Source organism: Pipistrellus kuhlii, unplaced genomic scaffold (genome assembly GCF_014108245.1).
Source record: "Pipistrellus kuhlii isolate mPipKuh1 unplaced genomic scaffold, mPipKuh1.p scaffold_m20_p_22, whole genome shotgun sequence".
NCBI classification, from domain to species: domain Eukaryota; kingdom Metazoa; phylum Chordata; class Mammalia; order Chiroptera; family Vespertilionidae; genus Pipistrellus; species Pipistrellus kuhlii.
Genome location: NW_023425521.1, coordinates 4,298,280 through 4,320,139, shown reverse-complemented (window position 1 = coordinate 4,320,139; position 21,860 = coordinate 4,298,280). Strand labels below are relative to the sequence as shown.

General features: G+C 59.5%; 1 protein-coding gene and 1 long non-coding RNA gene across 8 annotated transcripts; one reads left to right on the top strand and one right to left on the bottom strand.

Moving 5' to 3' along the window:
* The first annotated feature begins 169 nt into the window (after positions 1-169).
* On the top strand, positions 170-1,203 carry LOC123652916. Its single transcript, XR_006742483.1, has 2 exons — positions 170-462; positions 896-1,203. It is a non-coding gene; the product is annotated as an uncharacterized LOC123652916 (long non-coding RNA).
* A 4,284-nt stretch (positions 1,204-5,487) lies between these two features.
* On the bottom strand, positions 5,488-21,565 carry UBTF (upstream binding transcription factor). 7 transcript variants are annotated; one of them, XM_036450858.2, is made up of 21 exons: positions 21,142-21,565; positions 18,127-18,264; positions 16,559-16,734; positions 15,960-16,043; positions 15,701-15,856; positions 12,832-12,896; positions 12,426-12,546; positions 11,965-12,075; positions 11,491-11,624; positions 11,205-11,346; positions 10,939-10,980; positions 10,729-10,842; positions 10,482-10,637; positions 9,968-10,123; positions 9,754-9,864; positions 9,223-9,311; positions 8,944-9,133; positions 8,217-8,264; positions 8,051-8,122; positions 7,822-7,965; positions 5,488-7,738 (listed from the first exon to the last, which is right to left on the bottom strand). In XM_036450858.2, exons 2-21 carry the CDS (start codon positions 18,182-18,184, stop codon positions 7,613-7,615), a joined length of 2,295 nt encoding a protein of 764 aa, XP_036306751.1. In that variant the 5' UTR covers positions 18,185-18,264; positions 21,142-21,565; the 3' UTR covers positions 5,488-7,612. The 7 variants fall into 7 exon arrangements, with proteins under 7 accessions (XP_036306751.1, XP_036306749.1, XP_036306748.1 ...); XM_036450856.2 differs by lacking the exon at positions 21,142-21,565 and adding an exon at positions 20,675-20,813; XM_036450855.2 differs by lacking the exon at positions 21,142-21,565 and adding an exon at positions 19,393-19,530.
* Positions 21,566-21,860: the final 295 nt, after the last annotated feature.

Here is a 21,860-nt window from a genome sequence, read left to right as displayed (position 1 = left end):
GCGCGCGTGCCGCGGCCGGAGGATGGATGGATGGAGCGGGCGAGAGCGCGAGCGTGCGCGCGCGCGCCCCTCTCCCCCTCCCTCCCTCCCTCCGCGCGGGCCCGAGGCCAGGCGCGAGCGCGCTCCAACCTCCTCCTCTTCCTCCTCCCGCCCCTCCTCAACACCCCGCCCCCGCCCTCCCTTCCTCTTCCTCCTTTCGCTTTCGCGCGCCCAGCGATGGCTCGCGCCTGCTAAGAGGCCCCGAGCGCGTGCATCTGCCCCGCGGCCGCCGCTCGGCAGCATTTGCTCCGGGGGGCGGGGACGGGCGGGGAGGAGGGGCGCCACGCCGCCGGCCAAAGTACCGGCGGACGGGCGCGGGGGCGGGTCCGGGGGCGGGGCCTCCCGGAGTCGGCTCGGCCAATCGCCGCCTTGCCTCGGCCGGGCCGGCCCAATAGGTTGGCGGTGAGTGGGGCGGCGTTCAAGGTGAGGTGCGCGGTGCGTCGGGGGCGGAACTTGGTGCCGTCCCGGCGGCTCCGGGGCGGGGGCAGCGGGTGGCGTCTAAAGAGAGCGCCGGCTCCCGGCCCGGCCCGGGACGCCTTCCGGCCCGGCTCCCCCGCCCTGCCCTCGGGGCTCCTGGCTCGCGCCCCCAAACCCGGCGTCGACGCTTAAGCGTGCAGCCACTTCTGCGGAGAGGCCGGAGTGAAAGCGGGGCGCGGTTAGCACCTCGGGGCCAACGAAGCCGTGGCGCTGAAGGGGCTCGTCTGAACCTCCGTCCCCCCTGTTTCTGGATGTATGTCTCAGCTTCCTCCAGGCCTGCGAACCCCAAAACACCTGAGAGGGGGGTCCTCCGGAGAGGGCGGAGGCCGGTCTCCGCGGCTCTGGGCAGAGCGTCCTCCCCGCCCTCATCCTAATATAGATCCCACACCTGCTCGCTTTTCCTGCTTCCGGAGCCCACGCTGGACCCCACCCCCACCGCGTAGACTGCCTGGCACCAGCCAGACCCTCCCCCGATCCAGCGCTGGTCTCCGGGTGTGCCCGCATCCGCCCGCATCCGCCCGCTCCCACAACCCCCTCTACCTTCTGGCCTTCCCAGCCTCCGGCCGCAGTGGCCGTTTAGACGGGCGCTCCCTTCTCGGTTACTCTCCTTGTCTGCAGTCCTGGAACGGGGTTTGACAGCCCTCTCCCCTCCGAAGATGAGATTAAAAGAGGAAAGACTTAAATCATGGACTTGGGGACCATCATTGGCTCTTTAGTTTTTAGCAAACATTTATTAGAGAAGACTGTAGTGATTAAGACCAGAAATCAGATCTGAGTTTTTTGTGTGTTTTTTTTTTAGAAATCAGATCTGAATTTCAACCTGTGGGTTTGACAAATGAGCTTAGGCAAATGGACTCTGTTGCCTCAGTTTCCTCTATTGTCACTGGATTTAAGTTGTGAGGGTTGACACACCAGTGCAGTGACAAGTTAGCTCAGTATAAGTGCCTGGTAAGCCTTAACTGTTATTCTTATGGCGCTCTGTAAGAATCCTTATCCGTGCTGGGATGCAAACATGAAATATAACAATTATATTCCCCCAAGTCAAAATTTGTAGTGTAGACGGTCTTGTAGGGAAATAATCACTAAACCACGTGATAAAAAACGAGAGGGATATACATAGGAAACAGGTGACAAGAATGAGGATTCAAGTGATGTGAGGGAAATGGTGGGTGGGGAAAGGCTGCTCGTAGTAGGAAATGAACCAAGTCAAGGTAAGCCACGCTTCAGAAGTATGGCTCAATCTGGAGACAAACTGGAACATAGGAATTGGTGGGGAAGCAGCAGGGGGTGAGGAAGTCAGATCACACAGGACTACGGGTGTGCTGAGGAGTCTGTGGGCTTGAACGCTATATGCCATGAGGCGTCTTCAAGGGGAATCCTTTGAACAGACTTGTATTCCAAGTCCATCACTCAGGAATGTGGAGTCTAGATACAACCTTAGAAGCAGTAGGTTTTTATTATCAATTGAGGTGTTGGAATAAAGGGGAGAGACCCTGAAAACACCTTCCACCAAGATGGGATAACTCTGAGGAGGAGACGTGAGGGTACGGAAGAATGACAAAGTTCATTCTGGGATATGTTGGACTTGCTATGAAATCAGCTGGTGGAGACTCTCAGAGGTGGTTGAACTTGGGTGCAGAGTCAAGGAGTGAGGCCAGGCCTTCAGGGACCTCTGCAGCGAGAATCCACTCCCATGATGTGGCTGCTTCTCTCAAAACGCCTAGTATATCCTGCCCTGAGGAATTTACACCTACCCAGGAAGCCTTCCTGTCTCCTCCATTTGCCTGAATCCTTCATCACTTACCCACCTGTGGCCATCCTCAGACCAAATTCCTTTACAACTGGATGGTACCATTCATTCAGCACTTGGCCTGGGCAGCTCCGTGGTGGTGACCTCTTTGGGCACATGCCCAGTCTCCACAGTTAGCACCAGTCAATAAACACTAAGGACCGCTTTGGGTAAGGCCCTGGGTTAAAGAGAGACATACTTGTCCTAATGGAATTTACAGCCTAGCAAAAGCCTGGTGTGGAAGAAATAAAATTGAGTGTGATGGCATCCAGGTTGCTGAAGAAACAAATGGCATGGAGATTTTTTGGGGAGAAGTCTTCCCTGGAGGGAATGATCTTTTAAATGGAGTCCTGCCCAGCTGGTGTGGCTCAGTGGTTGAGGCTCACCAGTTCAATTCCTGGTCGGGGTGCATGCGTGGGTTTCAGGCTCAGTCCCCAGAAGGGGCTTGCAGGAGGCTTGTTGATGTTTCTATATTTCTCCCTGTCCCTTTCTCTCTAAAATCAATTTTAAAAATATTTTTTAAAAGTAATTCTATATAATTAAAGGCTAATATGCAAATCGACCAAAGGCTGAATGACCGGTTGCTATGATGCACACTGACCACCAGGGAGCAGATGCTCAATGCAGGAGCTGCCCCCTGGTGGTCAGTGCGTTCTCACAGGGGAAGTACTACTCAACCAAAAGCCGGCTCAGGGCTGTTAGTGCAGCAGCGATGGCAGGAACCTCTCCCACTTCCGCAGCAGCGCTGAGAATGTCCAACTGACTTAGGCCCGCTCCCCACAACATCCCTGAAGGGCTCCCGGACTGCGAGGGCTCCCAGTCTGTGCAGGCCAGGCAGAGGATCCCCCCACCCCCACCCCCACCCCCGCCAAGTGCATAAATTTTGTGCTCCAGGCCTCTTGTTTAAAAAAATACAATAAATGGAGCCCTGAGTTAACCTCGGTGGAAAGATGCAGAGGGAACTGTTATGTGGATAGGCAGAATGTGTACAGGCCCGGGAAGAGAGTGTGGTATGTGTGGTATGGATGGCTGGTGTGGCTGAATTGGGGCAGAGAGGCCAGCAGGGACAGCAGCTCCCCCTGGGCCATGTAAGCCATACTTATTCACGGATTCAACAAATCTTTCCTGAGTGTCACATGTGTGCGAGGCAGTTTTACTTGGCAGAAGTTGAGCAATGGTGTGGACTACTGTAATGAACAAGCAGATAAAGAGTATCTTCTACTCGGGGAGATAGAAAATAAACAAATACATAAACAAGGAGCTGTAGGACAAGGCCTCTCTAGAGAGGGTGGTCAGGGAAGACCTGTTTGTGAGGTGACAGTTGAGCTGAGGCCTGAAAAATGAGAAAACTAGCTATTTGTAGAGTTGGAGGCATAGCATTTTGGGCAGAGAACACATGCAAAAGCCCTATGGTAGGCATATTTGAGGAACAAAAGGGATTACTTGGCTGGATAATTGCAAGTGGTTAGGAGGAGGGTGAAAGAAGGAAAGCAGGCCCAGACCTTGTATGGTCATGGTAAGGCATGGTGAATTATTAAGTACAGAAATAATCAAATTATTAAGTACACAAATTATTAAGTACACAAATAATCAAACAAATATGTATATATATATTTGTTTGGTTAATCCTCACCAGAAGATTATATATATATGTTGCTTCCTGCACCCACCCAACCAGGGCCTGGGATTGAGCCTGCAACCGAGGTACATGCCCTTGACTGGAATCGAACCCATGGCCCTTCAGTCTGAGGACAGACGTTCTAGCCACCATCTAGGATTAGATTTATTTAAAAATATTTTTATTGGTTTCAGAGAGGAAGATAGAAACATCAATGATAAGAGATAATCATTGATCGGCTGCCTACTGCATGCCTCCTACTGGGGACTGAGCTAGCAACCTAGGCATGTGCCCTGACCAGGAATCCAACAGTGACCTCCTGGTTCATCGATCGATGCTCAACCACTGAGCCACACTAGCTAGGCCAGGTGTTTTTAAATGATCTTTAAGCAACTTGCGTTGCTGTGTGCAGAATGGACTGTAGAGGGGAAGGTGCAGGCAGGAAAACCAACTTGAGAAGGTCTCAGCAGAAGTTGAGCAATGGTGTGGTCTTTAATAATATAGTATGGCAGCAGTGGAGAAGGGTAAATAGATTTCAGAGAGATACAGGAAGTAGAATGGGCAGGTCTGGCAAAAGGAATAAATGCGAAAATGAAAGGGAAAGAGGAATCAAGGCTAGGACCATGGTTTCTAGGTTGAATAACTATTGTAGATGGTTGGTGATCATTTTGCGTCTTGAGTTGTGAGATGGGGTTATCTTGAGGACCCCCACTCCCCCAGATATCCCAGAGGATACAAATAAGTCTGTACAGGTCTGTATCGTGGGAGAATGTTTTCTTAGATACTGCTTTTTGGAAAGCTTACCTATGGGTGATATTTGGAGATTGATTGACTTTGGGATAGAATGAGGAGAACTGATACCAGCAGAGTAGACCAAGTTAGGAGATAGACAAGTACCCGCCGGAGGTAACAAACTATTAGTGACTCCACGGGAGTGCTGAGTGGGAGGCGAGGACATAGGAGACCACGAGGGGCAATGAGCTTTTCAGCTTTGCCAAGAGGAAGACGGGTGTGGAGATGAGACAAGAGCTCCTGGACAGGGCCTGGTTTACAAGCCTCGGTGATTCCGGGAACCCTGACAAGGCCTGTGCAGGGAAGGCCGCCTTCCTGCACAGCAGAGAGCGAGTCATCAAGGCCCAGCCCACTTCCCATCAGAGGTCTGGGTGGGGTTAGCAAAGTCCCTCCTAACCTTGGGTGAGGCTGAGGACTCCAGGTGGCAAGGTTGCCCCAACTCCCAGTGATAAGCCCTTAGGTGACCGGGCTGAACCCCTGACCCCCGTTTCCCAAGGCAGTGCACTCTGGGAGGAAATGATGTCACTTTTCTCCTCAGCCCTTAGTGGTCTGACCACCCACGGTGAACCAACTGAAATGAGAAAGTACAAGAACCAGCAGCACAAAACAAGGTGAAGGTAGGTTGCCTATGGAATTTTCAGGAAAGAGAAAGATGGTTCTAGAAAAAGGGGCAAACAAGTTGGCTTCAAGGGTCTTCCCACATTGGACCCTGCCTCCCACTCTCATGGATTCCAGTGATCACATGGCAGTCAAACCATTTTTTTTTTCTTTCCACTTTATTGTACAAAAAAAGGGAAAACAAAACTTCCACAGTTGGCCTTTAGCTTAGGCAGACACCTCTAAGCCACTCCCTCCCCCTCCCATGATACAAATTCAAGTTGTGGTTGTTGTTGAAACCTACAAAAACACTCCTTAAATATTAGAAAAAAAAGGGGAGGGGGGATGTGGGGGTCCTCCCACCCCAGCCATCCCATCCCAGTGCCAAAATGCACTCAGAGTGACCTCTTACAGCACCAACACCCCCACCCCCACAGCCCTGTTTGCACTGTAAGAATTTTTCAATTTTTTAAAACAGGAAATAAAAAGCGCCCCATTCAAAGTTGTTTTTAAATGAAAACACATTCCACTAAAACACAACAGCACAGGGGCACTCACACAGGGACTGGGGTTCTCTGCAGGGGCTCCTGGTAAGAAATAGAACCTGTGAGGCCCTGTGCCTAACTCCAGGATAGGGACAAAGGAAGGGGCGTGGGAGTGGGGAGTATCCCTCCCTTAGCTCCCCTGACCCCAGCACCACGTCCAAGGCGAAGACTGCCTTCCTTTGGGAGCAGGATCCATGTTTCCCATCTCACCTCCGAGGTGGAGCTCCCACTCTCCCCCCATTTCTTGGCTTCCATGGGGGGGGGAAGGGGGAAGGTTGAAAAGCACAGAGACCCAATTAAATAGCTCACTGACATGATTGCAAAAAAAAAAAAAAAAAAAAAATTAAACCCACAGAGACAAGGTGGCTTGGCTTATTAAGGATCTAGGAATCAGAGTTCCAAAATTTTGGGGATAGCTGGGAAGGGTTAGAGGGACAGCTGCAAAAGCAGCTTTTATAGACCTCTTCCCCAGCTGTGGGTTCGGGCCGGGGTGTGGTGGGGGGACAGGAATGGAGCAGACCTGAGAAATCAAAGGAAATGGGGGCAGGGGAGCTGGAGGGTATGAAGGCAGGAGGGATAAGAGCTTGCGACACACCTCTTGAAGCCCAGGTCCTGCGCCTGGGACGGGCTTGAGGCTCTTTCCACCAAAGACAAGCTTTAATTTTCAGCTGGTCTGCCTCCCTCCCTGCCATCCTGCTGGAGACCAGCGGCAGCTCAGAGTCCTATGGCCCTGGCAGAGGGAAGCTGCTAGGAAGCATCAGAGAGGGGCTTCGGTACGCCCGCTTTAACTGAATCAGAGATTAGGCAAAGCAGAGGGTGTAGAGAAAGAGGCCGCCCCAGCCTGTCCCCACCAGGATCAACGTCACCCTGGCCTTTGTCAACCCTTTTACCAGATTCATGGACTGATGTGGGCTCCCCCCCCTTACACACACACACACACACACACACACACACACACACGTGCCTTTGCACACATCCACAGGTACACCCATGCTATGTACAGGGGACACACACACACACACACACATACACACACACACACTCACTTTTCCATTCGTATCAAGTTTTAAAAATTCCCAAACTTACCCCCCTAAACCCTCCCTCCCGGAGAAATGACAACAGAGACGGCAGCCGAGATCGGTAGGAAACGTCTCGTTGACAGCTCAGAGCTTAAAAAAAAATATATACACATATATAAAAAACACCTCTGCCCCCTCCCCCGCCAAGAGTGGGTCCAGGTAGCTCCTTCCTGCAGGGGGCAGGGGAGAGGGCAATGGGGCAGGGCCTGTGTTCTCACAGGCACGTGCCCTCCTCCCCACATTCCCTGCCTCTAGTTCCAACGTAGGGGGTCCAGGCAGCAAGCCCCTCTGGGAAGGGAGGGGTCCTTCCCAAGCTTCCTCCCCCCCTTAAGTTGGGCTGCAGGTTTAGAGGTCCTCACTGAACTCTTTGGGGGACCCCCACCCCCCCGCTCCCAGGTCCATTGTCCATGCCGGAACCGCAAGTGCAGAAGTGGTGGGCCGGCCCAGTCCAGGGGTGGCTCAGTCTGATGGTTTGCCCTCCCTGGAGAGTCCCCAGGGCTGATGTCTCTGAGGCTGCAGAGTCCTGGCCTGGGCTCCTCCAGCCCCTTCCCCCACCATGTTTTGTTTAAAAAAGAGAGAAAGAAAGAGAGTGGGGGAGGCCAGGGGCAGGGGACAGAACAAGGGGGGAAAACAAAGGCGTCCGTCGGAGAGGGGCGCCCCGGGTTGGGGCTGAGCCTCAGTTGGAGTCAGAGTCCGAAGAGTCCCCTGAGGAGGAAGAGCTGGAGCTGCTACCCTCAGACTCGTTGTCTTCATCCTCGTCGTCATCCTCATCCTCGTCGTCATCCTCATCGTCCTCCTCGTTCTGGGGGCAAGAAGCATGCCATCAGCAGGTGGCCCTCCTGGCAGGGCCCCCGCCTCCCTCCCCACCACGCCCGTCCACCCCACCTCATCCCCGTCCTCGCTCTCGTCCTCGCTGCTGGACTCGGAGGAGTCCCCGCCATCCTCAGAGGAGTCCCCATTCTCATCATCATCTTCCTCGTCATCCTCGTCCTCCTCGTCCTCATCTTCATCCTCCTCCTCCTCAGACTCCTAAGAGGGACAGGGCGGCGTCAGTGGTCTCTGCCTCAGCACTCCAGGTGCTGAGCCCCCCGCCCCCGCCAGCGGGACTCCTTACGGATTTGGACTGCAGTGCAGTCCGGCTGGACTTGGGGTTCGGGCCTCGCAGCTTGGTCATGCTCTTACGTTTCTGTAGGAGAGGACGGAGATACAGAGGGAGTGGCCGTGAGCCCCAGCACCCCCGATCTCTCCTGACCCCGGTGCCGCCCTGCTCCCGGACTTACGTTGGAGATGTACTCTTTGTATGCAGCCCGGTCTTGGGGAGACAGACTCTGGGAGAGACGGAGGAGGAGGAGGAGGTAAGCGTTGGAACACCACCTTGTGGGGCCAAGCACTTTCTAGGAACCTCCGTTCCTCCTCCCGGCCTCCCTAAGCTTGGGTCTCTGCAGAGAACCCCTGGGCTCTGAGAACCACGTGCCAGGATTTCTGCTTACGACGCCCCGAGTCCTTTTCGAGCCACCCTGTCCTAAGACTTGTTTTTCATGTCCCTTCAAACGAAAGCTCCAGAACTGGGGCCTTCCTCAATTCAGAAGTTCCCCATGGTAACTCCCTTCCCCCAGAGCCTGGCACCCCACTCACACCCCAAAACCACACCTGGGGGCCTCACCAAACTTCCTGAATACCCAAACCCTGCTATTTCCCTGGGTCCTTGGCCAGCCTGCCTGAGTGACAAACTCTTTCCAGACCTGACTGCTGAACCAAGGCCCTGAGAGGGGCCACGCTAGGCTCTAGGAGAGGCCCCCTGGTTCCAAACGGGAAGGAAAAGGCAGTCTGACTTAGATTTTTCTTCCTAGCTAGCTGTGTGGTCTTGGGTAAGTTACCTAACCTCTCTGAACACTGGTTTCCTTATCTTTGATAGTAATCATTACCTTGTGGGACACCAAATAAAATCATGCATGCAGACCAGCCAGCGCGATGCCTCCCTCTTCCCAGGGTCCCCCGCCCTCTCACCTTGACCCAGAGGTCCAGGTGCACTTTGTACTGCTTCTGCTGCTCCTCGGCCAGCTTCTTGTAGTGCTCCTTCTGGCCCTGGGAGATGCGCTGCCAGCGGCTGCCGATCTCCACCATGCGCTCCTTCAGGGGCAGGTGGTTCAGCTCCCCGTTGGACAGCAGCTCCTGGGAGAACTTCTGGTAACCGTTCCTGAGGAGCGGGCATGGTGTGGGGGAGGGTCAGCTTACCATCCCAGGAGCTCTGACCCTCCTTGCCTCCAGGGGGGGCTCCAGACTCACATGGGAGGTTTCTTGGGTTCTCCCTGGAACTTCATCTTCTTGGATGAGTTTGCAGCAGCCGGGGGTGCCCTCATCTCACTCAGCTCTCTCTGCGGGGATACGCAGAAAGGTTACAGGCATCCCGTCCCCAACCCCCCCCAACATATTTCTATCTCTTGTCCCATGCCATGAGTGTCTCCGCTGACTCCTTTTGTGTGCCAGGAAGGAGGAGAAACTGAGGCACAGCCAGGGAGCAACTTCCTAATAATCCACAGCTGCGGTGGGCACTGTGGTTTGAACGTGCTGCCGTAATTGCACTCGTGTGACTTCCACTGTCAGCTCCGTTTAACTGACGTGTGACTGAGGCTCAGAGAAGGAAGCTGAGAGACTTGTTCTGGGTCACACAACCAAGGCTGGGATTTGGGGCACGGAGCACCAAGCAGTGAAGAAAGCTGCACGCCAGAAAGGGGGCCCCCACATTGTAAGCGGAGGGTGGCAGCCCCGGCTCCATCCCACCCCATGGCACAACTCTAACCAGCAGCCCCTTCCCACCTCATAGCGCTTCTGATCTTCGGCCGCCTTCTTAATCCACATCAGCTTCTCCTTCTTCTCCATGTTGTTCCAGGTCATCTCCATGGCTTTCAAGGCCTTCACCCGGTCATTCTGGGGACAGACAGGGGTGTCAGCGGTGGGAGGGGTCCCCCGGGACTGGGGGGAGGCCTGGGTGGGCAGGCTGCAGAACCACCGTTCTGCGCCCCTTTCCTACCTTGAAGCGGGCCAGGTAGTCACCGATGACGCTCTGCTGCCAGATCTCCTCGGCTCTCTTGGGTGACTCGGGCAGTTTGCCCCTCTCCTCGCGCTCCCCAGCCGGCTTCCTCTCCGACTGGGCCTTCAGCGCTGCTTCCCGGGCCTTGTATTTGGCCTGCAGAGGGATGGCACCAGGCGTCAGCCTCTCAGCCACCCCCAGAGGGCGCTCGTTCCCCATCCAGCTGTCGGAAGGTTCCCACCGCAGCCAGGGCGGGACCAGCAGCCGCTGGGCCAGTGCAGAGTCTCCAGCCCCGGGCTCAGCCCCGCCCACCACGCTGCTCCCCAGGGAGCCAACAGCCCTCAGCTGACAGCTTCCCGCCTTCCGGCTCTCGCTGGGCGCCCAGCCCTGGCATCTGAGCCCGAGCACAAGTGTGGCTGGCCCAGGGCAGGGGCGAGGCAGTGCAGCCAGGCCCCAGAGGAGAAGCGGCCCACATCCAGATGCCTGGCAGCCCCTCTGGTCTGGCCCGCCTGACCTTCTTCTTCTCCGATAAGTCGTTCCACATGCGGGCCAGCAGGCGGGTCAGCTCGCTCTCCGAGAGCTCCGGCCGCTCCTCCTGCAGCTGCCGCCGCTTCTCCTCGGAGAAGATGAACATGGCTGACACCGGCCTCTTGGGCTTCTCGGAGCTGCCCTGTATGTGTGCAAAGAGGGTCAGTCAATGGAGTGCTGACAGGGAGCCTGCCTTCCCCACCCCCCCCAGCTCGGTGGTGCTCCCTGCCCACCTTGCCCCCTTCCTGGGAGGGCTTCTTGGAGGCCGGGCTGGTGGCTTGCTTCTTGTTGATGCTCAGCATCTTCTCTTCCCCCAGCACCCGCTGCTGCTCCTCCTCCGGCAGGCTCTGGTGCGGGGAGAAGAGGCAGCATGGGGTTGTGCGCTGTCCCCAGCTCACCCCCAAATGGTCCAGCGGGTCTCGCACCCTGCCTCACCCACTCACCTCCAGAAAACGGAGCAGTTCCACCTCGTAATCTTTCTTTTTCTGGGGAAGGAAGGGGAGCCAGGGTCAGTCTGGGTGGGGCAGGCTCACTGGGAACCCTCCACAGGTGTAAGCGAAAGGCCCAACGTTATCTGTTGGTCTATCCGGGTGCTAAACCCAGCACACCAACTCTGAAGCAGGTGCCCAAGGGGTCAGACCTCACGCTTCAAGGCTCTCCAGGCTCTCCGGGAACCCTCCCTCTGCAGGGCGCTCCGGCCGCAGCTCACCTGGTCGCACTTCTTGTGGTAGGCATCCTTCTCCTTCTGCGAGAGCAGCTTCCACTGCTGGCTGCATAGCACCATGCGCTCCGTGCTGGGCACGTCCTTCATGTTGGCCATCAGCTCCGCGCAGTACAGCGAGTAGCTGTTCCTGCCAGGACCAAAGCGAGGGAGGAGTGTCCCTGTGAGCCACGGGGCGGCCTGGGGCAGCAGAGCCTGGGCCCGGGGCCTTCACCAGGCAGCCCCCTGCCTGCCCAGGTGCCCGCTCGCCCCCCACCCCGGGGGCAGAGCTCACGGAGGCGGCTTGGTAGGTCGCCCATCGAATTTGTCCTTGAGCTGGCGCTCAGCCTTGGTGAGGGTGGACTTGGTGATGCCCTCCTCACTGATGTTCAGCTCAGGGTGCTTCTGGATATAGTCGCGCATAATCTCCTGCAGAGCGAGGTGGGAGGACGGAGGGCGACGGGGTGTGGGGTTAGCGGGGGGCCAGGAAGGAGGGGGGGAGAGCCGCTGGGAAGGGGGGGCAGGGAGCAAAGCTGGGGGGTGGCCGTGTGTGTGTGTGCGCCACACAAATGGTGCCCTGCCCTGCCCTAGCCTGAGATCTCACGGGGAGGGGGGTGTGGGGAAGGTAGGGGCAGAGGTGAGGGGCCAGAAGGCCCCTCCCTCAACGGAGGGACGGGAGTGACCGCCTCCCGCGGAGTGCGGGGGCCACCGAGTCGAGGGCAGAGGCTCATGAAGAGCCGGACGGGGAGGAGCGCAGCGGAAGCCTAACCTCGTACTCCTTCCGCTGCTCCAGGGCCTTATGAATCCATTTCAGCCTCTTTTTGTCCGAGAGCTGAGACCACTGCTTCCCCAGGGAGTCCTTCACCTCCTTCGTAGTGGCCTGCAAACCAAAAGCCGTCAGACACACGCAGGCAGCCAGGGGCGGGGGGAAGGGAGGGGGGTGGGGGGCACAGAGGCCCCGCCCCCTCGGGCCACAGGAGGTCACAGGAGTGTCCCCCACAGGCCAGGAGGAGAAGGCGGAGAGGCGGGGGTCCCGCCTGGGTGCAAGGGGACAGGCTCACTCACACGCGCACGCACACGCTTGCACGCCAGCTGGCCCAGGCCCTGTCCATGCAGCCCACCCCTGGGGAGGGGCCTCCTCTCCTGCTCCATGCCCGGCCGACCTGGCGCGGCTCCCCCCCTTGCCACCGCCACGTGCCCTCTGCCCCCGCCCCTCGGCCGGACACTCACATCTGGCCGAACCTTGAGATACACTTTCTTCTCGTGGGTGTACCACAGCTGCTGGGGGGTTTTGGGCTTCTCGGGGATGTCCGACTTCTTGGCATTCTGGATTAAGTCAGGGTGATCCTCCCTAGCCGGGGCACGGGGAGCAACAATCAGCCGTTTGGAGGGAGACCCTGCCAGGGCTGACCCCGCTAGCTGTCCCGCCCGCTGAGGCTCCTAGGACTGCCGATGGGGGACTAGTGGGACAGCGGCTGCCTGCCTGTCCCCGCCCGTGAGCAGGACCCACTAGGGTTTGCACCTGACCTGTCATCTCCCATGCCTCACGGATGGCAAGCTTGAGGCTCTGGTCAGTGTCGCCCTGTCCTGTCGCACCCGGTGCCCTGTGGCCCTTCTCTGGGCTCCACTGCCTTACCTGAATCGGGCCAGGTTTCGCTCGAACTCCTGTTTCTCCCTCTGGAAGTCCTGAATATACTTCATCTGGGGGGAGGAGGGGACGGGGTCATCCACAACCCAAGGCCTGAGTACCAAAGCCAGTCCTCCTTGCCAGCTGTTTTGCCTCCCAGCTTGTGACGCCGGCGAATGGAAGATGGCATGTGCGGGCGGAGGGTGTGGCCTGCCTTCCAGTCGGGGGGTGGCGGGTGGGGGCAGACCCCAGGTTAGTGAGAGCTTACAGGGGTCCCCCAGAACACACCCTATTCCTTTTGTTTATGACACCCAGGCAAACAGTAAACAGTGACAGGTCTGGGACTCCCCCCAAACCTTGCCCCCCACCTTCCCCAGCACCTCAAAACTCCCACAATGAGCTGTCAGGAGGTGTAGGAACCGCCTCCATCACGCCCTCCTCCCATGCCTGTGGCAACTGATACTGGTCTAGCCCAGTGGTCGGCAAACTCACTAGTCAACAGAGCCAAATATCAACAGTAGAACGACTTACCGTATTTTTCGGACCATAAGACGCACCTTTTCCCCCCAGAAGTGGGGGGGAAAAGTCCCTGCGTCTTATGGTCCAAATATAGCCTACACATATACTTTTAAAAAAAAGTTTTTTTACTTGCCCGGCTCTGTGTAGTCTGTGTGTGCTTGCCCGGCTCTAAAATGGTTCTAAATGCTGCTGTTTACTTTACAGGGTTGATTACATGTGTTTATGACTGTGATGTTGGGTTTTAATGCACATAAAATATTTTAGGACACTATTTGTTTCAGAATCTTTTTTTCTTCATTTCCCTTCTCTAAAAACTGGTGCGTCTTATGGTCCGAAAAATACGGTAAGTTTCTTTTGAGAGCCAAATTTTTTAAACTTAAACTAGATAGCTAGGTACATTGTTATTAACTCAATGAGGGCACTCCTAAAGCTGGCCTTTGCTAAAAACTCAAGGGGCCAAAGAGCCACAGTTTTCCGACCACTGGTCTAGCCCCTCAGAGGTAGTCCTGCTTCCAAGGCAGGAGAGGAGTGTGTTGAAGGGAACCCAGTGAATTCTCGCAATGCAAGTCACATCCTAATAGATATCCTAAATTGGGATATTTCCCCATCCACCACCTCTGGATCACAGTTCGGATACCATCCTCCTTCCCTCCTCAGCCATTGCCTTCTCCTCTGCCACTTGGCGTCCCCATTTTCTCCTTCAACCCCTCCCCCCCATTCCATCAGCCTGGTCCTCCTTCCCAACCATCACCCCTACTTCTCTCCTTCCTTCCCAACGTCTTTTCCTTTCTGATCTACCTTCGGTCATGGCTCCAGTCAGTGTTCACCTCCCTCTCCCCCGCCTGCTTGCCTAGATTCATAATCATTAGCCCTGGAAGAGGCCCGGGGCTCATAGTGTTTGAGCCCAACCCCTGCCTCTCACCAAAGAGACACCAGATGCGGGAAGCCCCGCTTTCCTCGGGCTCCCACAGAAAGCTGGGAGCAGAGCCCAGCCCGCCTCACACAACAGCAGCTTGGCGAGCTGGTGGCACTGCAGCCTCCACACCTGCCAGTGAGACCAGGACTGGAGAAGTGACGTGACTTACCGAAGGGCACACACAGCAGGTCAGCGGGAGCCAGGACAGGTCCGAGCCTCACGTCCCCCAGGCCAGCGCACTATCCACTCTATCAGTTCCTCCTTCCCGCCCCGGCCCTCACACCCTCTCTTCCTCCCATCCCGTGAGTGACTGCGTGTCGCTCGTACAGTTAGCTAGCTCTTCAATATCCCCTCAAAGGGTCAACAGCTCCAGCAATTCAGGCTCCTGCTCGCCTCAGGCAGCAGGGGAAGACAGCTGGTTTCACCCAGCCAAATCTGCTCCTTTGTGGAGCCGAAAACCAAGGGCATGAGAGCCCGCAGCCAGTGTGCATACACCGGGCAAAGGGTTACTCACAGGGCAGCGGCCAGTGCCACCTCCCGTGAGCTGGTTGTAGACAACTCTGATGCCCCTCATTCCCTCTCTGGCTCCATCCTGGCCGTCTAGCATCTCTTCTTTGAATCCCTCTCTCCCTGCCCCATCTCACTCACGTCCCAGCTGCAAGGTCCCCCAGGGCTTCGCTGCCTCTCTCTGAGGGCCTATTGCTCTCACTGTGCTTGACCGTCTCTCTCTGCCTCAGAGGCGAGGGCGACCTCTGCTCAAGGTGGACAGCCTCCAATGGTCTAGCATGGCATGAGGCCACCAGAGACCATGTGTATCCGTGGGCAAACGTGTGCGTGGGAAGGAAACCCACCTCACACACGGACGTGGCAATGAGAGGAGCACCAGGCAGGGAGTCTAGAGCACTAAAGGCGAGCCCGGCTCCAGCATCGTTAGTTCTGTGACCTGGGACTCCACGCCCTCCAGCACCCCGGGTCCCTGCTTACAGAATCGGGTAACCTGTTCTTCCGGGGTTGCCTTTACGAGGACACTGCCAGCCAGCGTCAAGGGAGACCATGTCGGGACATGTCAGAGGGGGAAGAACTGCTGTGCGGGCCTCACAGTGAGGGTGTGCGCTGGGAGCAGAGCTGTGTAAAGCAACCAACGCTGTGGACGGTGGTTGGTCCCAGCACCTAGCTCGGCCTGGGTTACACTGTGACAGTGCCCGCAATTTACGGTGTGTGAGCCGGGAAGTGGGTGGTCAGGCGTGGCTGCCCAAGACCCTACGCTGCTCTGCGGACCCACCCACATCCCTGACACCAAGTCCCTTTGTCTGGACCCACCCACATCCCCGACACCAAGTCCCTTTGTCCAAGTCCCACCCCCTGACCCCAGCAGCTGACCCGCACGACGCCAGCTGCTCCCAGCCCTTTCCCTCCCGGCCGCCTCGGCCCCCCTCCCCCCACCTTCTTCTTCTCGGGCAGTTCCTTGTATTTCTTGGACAGGATCTTGGTCAGGTCCAGGTTGCTCATCTCAGGGTGAAGCTTAGCGTACTTGGCCCGCTTCTCCATGAAGAAGCGGAAATAAGGGGTCAGGGGCTTCTTTGGGAAGTCGGGGTGTTTCTGGAACAAGGGACAAGGACACAGTGAAGGTCAGACACCGTCCGTTCTTTGGGCCATTCCGCTCTGACCCCCCGTGCTCCTCCTCCTCCTCCTGGAAACTCACCTTGAGCTTTTTGCCTTTGTAAGGGTTTTTAACATGTTCCTGGGCATCGAGGATCAGTTCTGTCAATGTACGGAACTTTCTCACCTGGAGGGAGGAGAAAGGTGAGTGGAAGGGGAAGTTCCGAAGAGGGGGCACCACCCAGGAGCATCCTCTCGTCTTCCTCTACCTCCCATTAGACTAAACTTAGCAAAAGAGGAGGAGCAGAGGCCAACAGCGCACAACCCGGGGGCTGCTGACATCAGAGCAGACGCCCGGGCACTGGCTTGGGCCTGCTGCAGAGGCCCAGGCAGTCAGACACAGCGAAGGGCACGGGGACCACCTGACCGCAATGTGGCTGTCTACGCCGGCACCCCATTCAGCCCCCAGGAGAGCTCAGGAAACAGAAGCTCCAAGGCCACAAAGCCAGAGACACTGGCAGAACGGAGAACGCTAGGCCAGTGCTGTCGACTGTACCGCCTCCCAAAATGCACTCGGTCTCTTCCTTCCTGTTCACAGATTTCTGTTTCATCTCCCACACCAGGAAGGTTAAGGCAGGGGTCTGTACAGATGTGTGTGCTCCTGTGTGTCGGGAAGGGGGAAGGGCGGGTGTCATCAGTTACCTCGTTAGAAATCTCCACCCATTTGAGCTTGCACATGTCTCCAGAAAAGTCTTTGAATGCTACTTTTTCCCAATCCATATGTGACTCAGTGGTTTTGAACTTGGAACTGTCGTTGGACGGAAGGTTGTTCTTCATGCATTCTAGCAAAGTCAGCATGTCTTCCTGAGACCAGCGGTCTGGAGAGGGGTAAGAAAGGTGGTCATGACTGGCTCGTGCTCTCCCCTCATCAATGCCCCAGTTCCTAAATGCTCAACTCTTCCTCCCCGGTCCCTGGTTCCCTCCCCTCTGGAGACACAAACATGGCCTAGCCCTGACCCCTGAGGAGGAACGGTGGCCGTATGAATTAGACCAGCGACGCCTGTCCAGACAGGGTCATACCTAGAAAGCCAGGCCTGAGCGCCACAAGGTACTATTTATTGTAGGGAAGGAGGAAATGGAGCTACTGTGATTGAGGCCCATTGGGAAAACAGCTTATCAGAGAGGGGAGGGAAGCAAGAGGCACCATTTCTAAATGTGCCGCCAAGTTCAAGTCCAAATTCTAGGCAGATACCCTAAGAGTTCAACAACTGAGGATGGAATGTGGGTAGTAAGGAGAAGCAATGCAGTGCTTCTCTCCAGCACAGCTGGGAACTAACATTAGAGAAATGGGCATTCCATCATCCCCCTACCTCCCGCCTCTGAAGGAAGGTCTGAGGAGAATTTGGGGCAAGTGAGAAAACCTGAATGGAAATGGTCATTCTGTGTCCATAAAGGAAAGCTTTAGTGCAAGGCAGGCGAAGGCCCTCGGAGCCTGCTCCCGGAGGACCCCCAGGACTCTGAGTTGTCTTCTCAGCCTGACTCCCGTGTAGGCCTAGAAGGGGTCTGGGCCAGTCACTGAAACGCAGCTGCAGTGAGGCCTACCCCAGAGAGTGCCTGGGAGAGAGCAGCGACCCAAGGCTCCTCATTTGCATTTACATCTGGTGACCCGGGCCTGGGTTCCTGAAAGGCAGGTCACATAAACCGATAGTCCCCTCTCCTCTCCGTGGCCCAGATGCTCAGCCTCCTCTTGCCCCCTGCCCCCCCATACACGCTGGATCCCTCCTGGTTGGGGTTAAGCTCTAGTTATAAAAATAACTCCCTGGGTTTAGGGCCTCAAACCATCCACCCACCCTTTCCAAGTACCTCACCAAAAAAACTCTTCCTCTTAGTAATAAAAAAAAAATACCCTGAAAATCTTTCCCAAGCCCTCTCCTCTCCCCCTGCCTCCACGTTCCTCCTCCTTCCTCCCATTCCAGGACACATCCCGGTCTGACTGGGAACCCCAGAAGGAAGGCTTACAGGGGCCTCCTCCTCTCTGACACAGGGGAGGGTGGTGTGGGGGAGGGGGCACACGGAGTGTGAAAAAGACAAGGCTTAATCACTTGGACTGAGCCAAACCCCCCGTGTGAGGGGTGCGTGACCCTTACAGACACCCTCGCCCTATCTCCATGCAGAGAATGCAGCGTGGAGAAGCCCTGAAGGAGGGGAGCGGAGACAGCCGTGTGGAAAAGGGGATTTAAGTTAAAGAGGACTAAGGACGGGGCTCCTACCTTGGCCTTTGGGGGCGGCCATTTCCAGGTCTGTGGGGCAGTCTGCTTCTCCGTTCATTCTCCAGCCGTCCGGCCACCTCCAGCCACCTCCTCCTCGGTCACGCTGGCCGGGCGATCCGGGTTCAACGCCACCTCACCCTTCAGAAGAGAGAGCAGCCTCTACTCAGGCGGGCAGAGGGAGTTTCTATTCCTCCCTCCCCCGGAGGGGAGGGGGGCCAACGTCCCCCTCTCCGAGACACCCTGTCAGGACCCTATAGGTTTAATGGGTAGGTGGGTGCGAGGGGACTCTCCCCCTCTCCCCCCCTAACCCCCACCCCCAGCCCTTGCAGCCAGGCTCGGCGGCGTGCGCCCTCCCCTGCCCACGCGAGACACTGCTCCAGCTCCCAGCTCCCAGCTCCCGCGTGCAGCTAGCGCCCGCCCTCCTCCCCCACCCCGGCCGGAGCTCCTCCTCCCTCCGCCCGCAGGGGAGGCCCCGGCTGCCGGGCGGGGAGGAGGAAGGGCGGGTAAAGGGCGCGCGCGGGCGCGGCGGCCGCGGGCACGCGCCGCAGTCTCCTCCTCCCGCCTCCCCCCGCCGGTTCCCCCCGCCTCCGCAGCCCGGCGGGGACCCGGACGCGACGCAGCCGCCGCCGGCCCCGGAGAGCAGCGGCCGCACCGCCCCCGGGGACCGGATCCGGATTCCCGCCGCCCCCCCTCGCGGGCACCCGACGCCGTCCCTGCCCGCCCGGGCGGGCGGGCGAGCAGCCGGAACGGAGCGGCCGGCCCCCACCCCCGCGCCACCCACCCGGGCCAGCGGCGCCGCCACCGCCCAGCCGCCCGGAGCGCACGGAGGAGCCCGGCGCAGAGGCGCGACCGCGGCGGGAGCCGCCCGCCGCCTTCCCCCCGAGCCGGCGGCCCAGCCCCGCCGGCGCCCCCGCCCCGGCCTCCGGGGAGCCGAGCCAAGGAGAGGGCGGGAGGACGGCGGCCCGGAGGCGGGGGCGCCGCGCTCCCCGGCCCCGCCGCCCCCTCCGGCGGCCGCGGAGAACTGCGCCCGCCGGCTCGCAGGAGCGCGGCCTCCTCCGCTCGCGGCCGGGGCTCGGCGGGGGCCTCGCTTCCTGCCCTCCCTCCCCTCCCCCGGTCCTCGGCGCCCTCTCCAGCACCCCGGTCCTCCCTCGCCCCGCGTTCTGCCCGGAGGTGGCCCCGGGACCCCTCCGGGCGCCCACCGCACCCGCGGTCCGCTCCCCGCCGCCCAGTCCTGGCCGCGGATGCGTCCCCAGCCGCTTCGGTTACCCGGCTCGGCGCGGCCTCCGGGCTTCCCGCTCCGGCGGCGCCCTCCCCGGTTCTGAGCGGCGGCGCCCTCCCCCGCTCGGCCGGGCACAGCCGCAGCTCCCTCCCGCGGCGGCAGCAGCTCCTCCTCCGGGCGCGGCGGCAGCGCTGGGGCGGCGGCTGCTGCTGCTGCTGCTGTGGCGGCGGCTGTGGCTGCGCCTGCTGCTCCTCGCGGCGAAAAGCACAAAGCACAGCGCCCTCCGCCTGCAGGCAGCCCGCCCGCCGCCGCCGCCCGCCCGCCGGCCCCGGCCTCAGCTCGCACACCCCCCGCCGCCGCAGCAGCCTCCGCCGCCGGAGCGGGGAGGAGGAGGGAGAAGGGAGGAGGAGGAGCGGGAGGGGGGCGGGAGAAGCGGGGCAGCGAGCGCGTCCTTCCCCGCGGAGCGCACACCGACCCCCGGGGAGCGAGCGCCAGCCCGCCCGCCTCGCCGGCTCCGCTCCCTCCCACAGCCTGCCCGGGCGGGCTCCGCGGGGGGCAGCGGGGAGGAGGGGCGGGAGCTGGGGGGACCCGGGCGGCCGAGGCGGAGGGAAGGAAGGAGAGGAGGGGGGGCGGTGTGGTGGTGGCGGCGGCGGCGGCGGCTGCTGCCGGGGAGGGGGGGGGCCGGGGCAGGGAGACACGCAGCCGCCCGGATGGCGGCGGAGCCCCGGAGCCGGGACGGGCGGGCGCCGAGAGCGACCTCGCCAGACCCGCGGGGGAACTGGCATGCTCGGCCGCGGGGAGGGAGGGCGCGAGGCGCGGGCTGCGAGGGCGCCCGAAGGGCCCCCCGGCGGCCTGGGAGGCTTCGGGGCGCCCGTAGCCCCGCTCCGGAGCTCTCCCCCAAGCCCTCTGGGCTCAGGTTCGGGCTTCCACGCCCGCTCCCGCCACCCGGAGCCGGCGGGCCGCTCCCACCCTCATCCCGGAGCGTGGCCACCGGCTCGGGGCGCACGCTGGTCGTACGCGGCGCCAGGCTTCGGCGCCTGCCTCGCGGTTCCCTCGCTACCGAAGGGAATACACACGAAAGTGAAATTTTTTTAAAAAAGGACAGTAAACCTACAAAATTCCTTTTCTGTAAATTTAAAAACAAAAGCCCTTTGCTTCTTACACCCCAGAAAAGGCGAGGGAGCGGCGGGCTCCGGCCGAGCAGCCTCTCGGGGAGCCGGTTCAATCCAGCCCGGCATGTCTCCCGGGCCTGGCCGGGCGCATGGAGCCGGCGCCGCCGCCTCCCCGGCAGCTCTCTCCCCGGAATCCGCGGCGCCGGGGCTCACTTACCGGGCGTGCGGAGGGGAGCGCGGGCCGGGGGCGCCGAGGGGCGCGGCGGGCCGGAGAGCCGAGCCGCAGCTCCGCCGCAGCCGACGCCGGGGCGGTGAGTCGCCAGACAAAGCCCGAGATGGCGAAGCGGAGCGACGGCTAATGGCGAGCCCCACGCGCCGCGCTCCGCCCGCCCCGCTCCGCCCGCCCGCCCGCCCGCCTCGGCGCAGCGCGGCGCCGCTCCGAGCGCTCGGCCGTCAGAGCCGCCTCGGCGCCGCCGCCTCCCCGGCCACCCAGGCCTCGCCTGGCCCCTCCGCCTCCTCCGGGCGGGCTGCTCAGCCTCACCCTTTCCCTCCCACCGCGCTGGGGGCTGCACGAAAGTAAATAAAAAAAAGAAAAATGCTTTTTTTTTTTTCTTTTTCTTTTTTTTGTTTGGCGGGGCGGGCGTGTGGGGACTTTCGGGGCTCTGGCCCCCAGCTCGCACTCACCTGCGGGGCTGCCGGGAGGGCCGGGGGTGGGGGCTCGCGGGGCTGGAGCCGGCGAGCGCGGGTTGAAAGCCAGCCAAGCTCTGCAGCGCCCGACCCGGGCGTGTACGCCGCCGCCAGTCCCCGCAGAGAACCGTCCTCCTACCCCCGCCTCCATCGCTCTGCGTTTCTCTTCCAATCAGCCGGGCGCCTGGCGGCTCCTCCGCGCTCCGGCCAAGCCCGCCGCCTGGAGCGAGCTGCCCTCCATCTGCTCGCCCGGCTCCTCGCTCCCCTGTCGGTCGGGGCCGACGAGGCGGCGCGGGGCTGGACGGGGATCTGCGTCCAGGGAATCTTCCAGCTTCCCGCTCCCATGGCTCCCTCCCGGCCGCCTCCTGCCTCCTGCCTCTCTCCTGCGTCTTTCCAACTCTCCCCTGTCGCCACTGGCGTGTGTCTGAGTGTGTGCGCGGCTTTTTTTTTTTTTTTTTTTTTTTTTATTGCTCTTTGCTTTTGCAACCCTAAAGCCAAAGCGGGGGGGAGGGGGGGTAGGAGGAGAGCAACGGGAGGGGGGTATTAAAAAAAAAAAAGAAAAGAAAAGAGGGGGGGGGGGAGGCAAGAAAGAAGCTCTTAGATTTGCAACACATGGAAAAACCCGGGGAGCAAGCACCCCGCCTCGTCCGATCTCCGGGCCCCGCGGGAGCCTTCCGGGTTTTCGGTCGAGCCTCTCGTCGTCCTCCATACGCCTC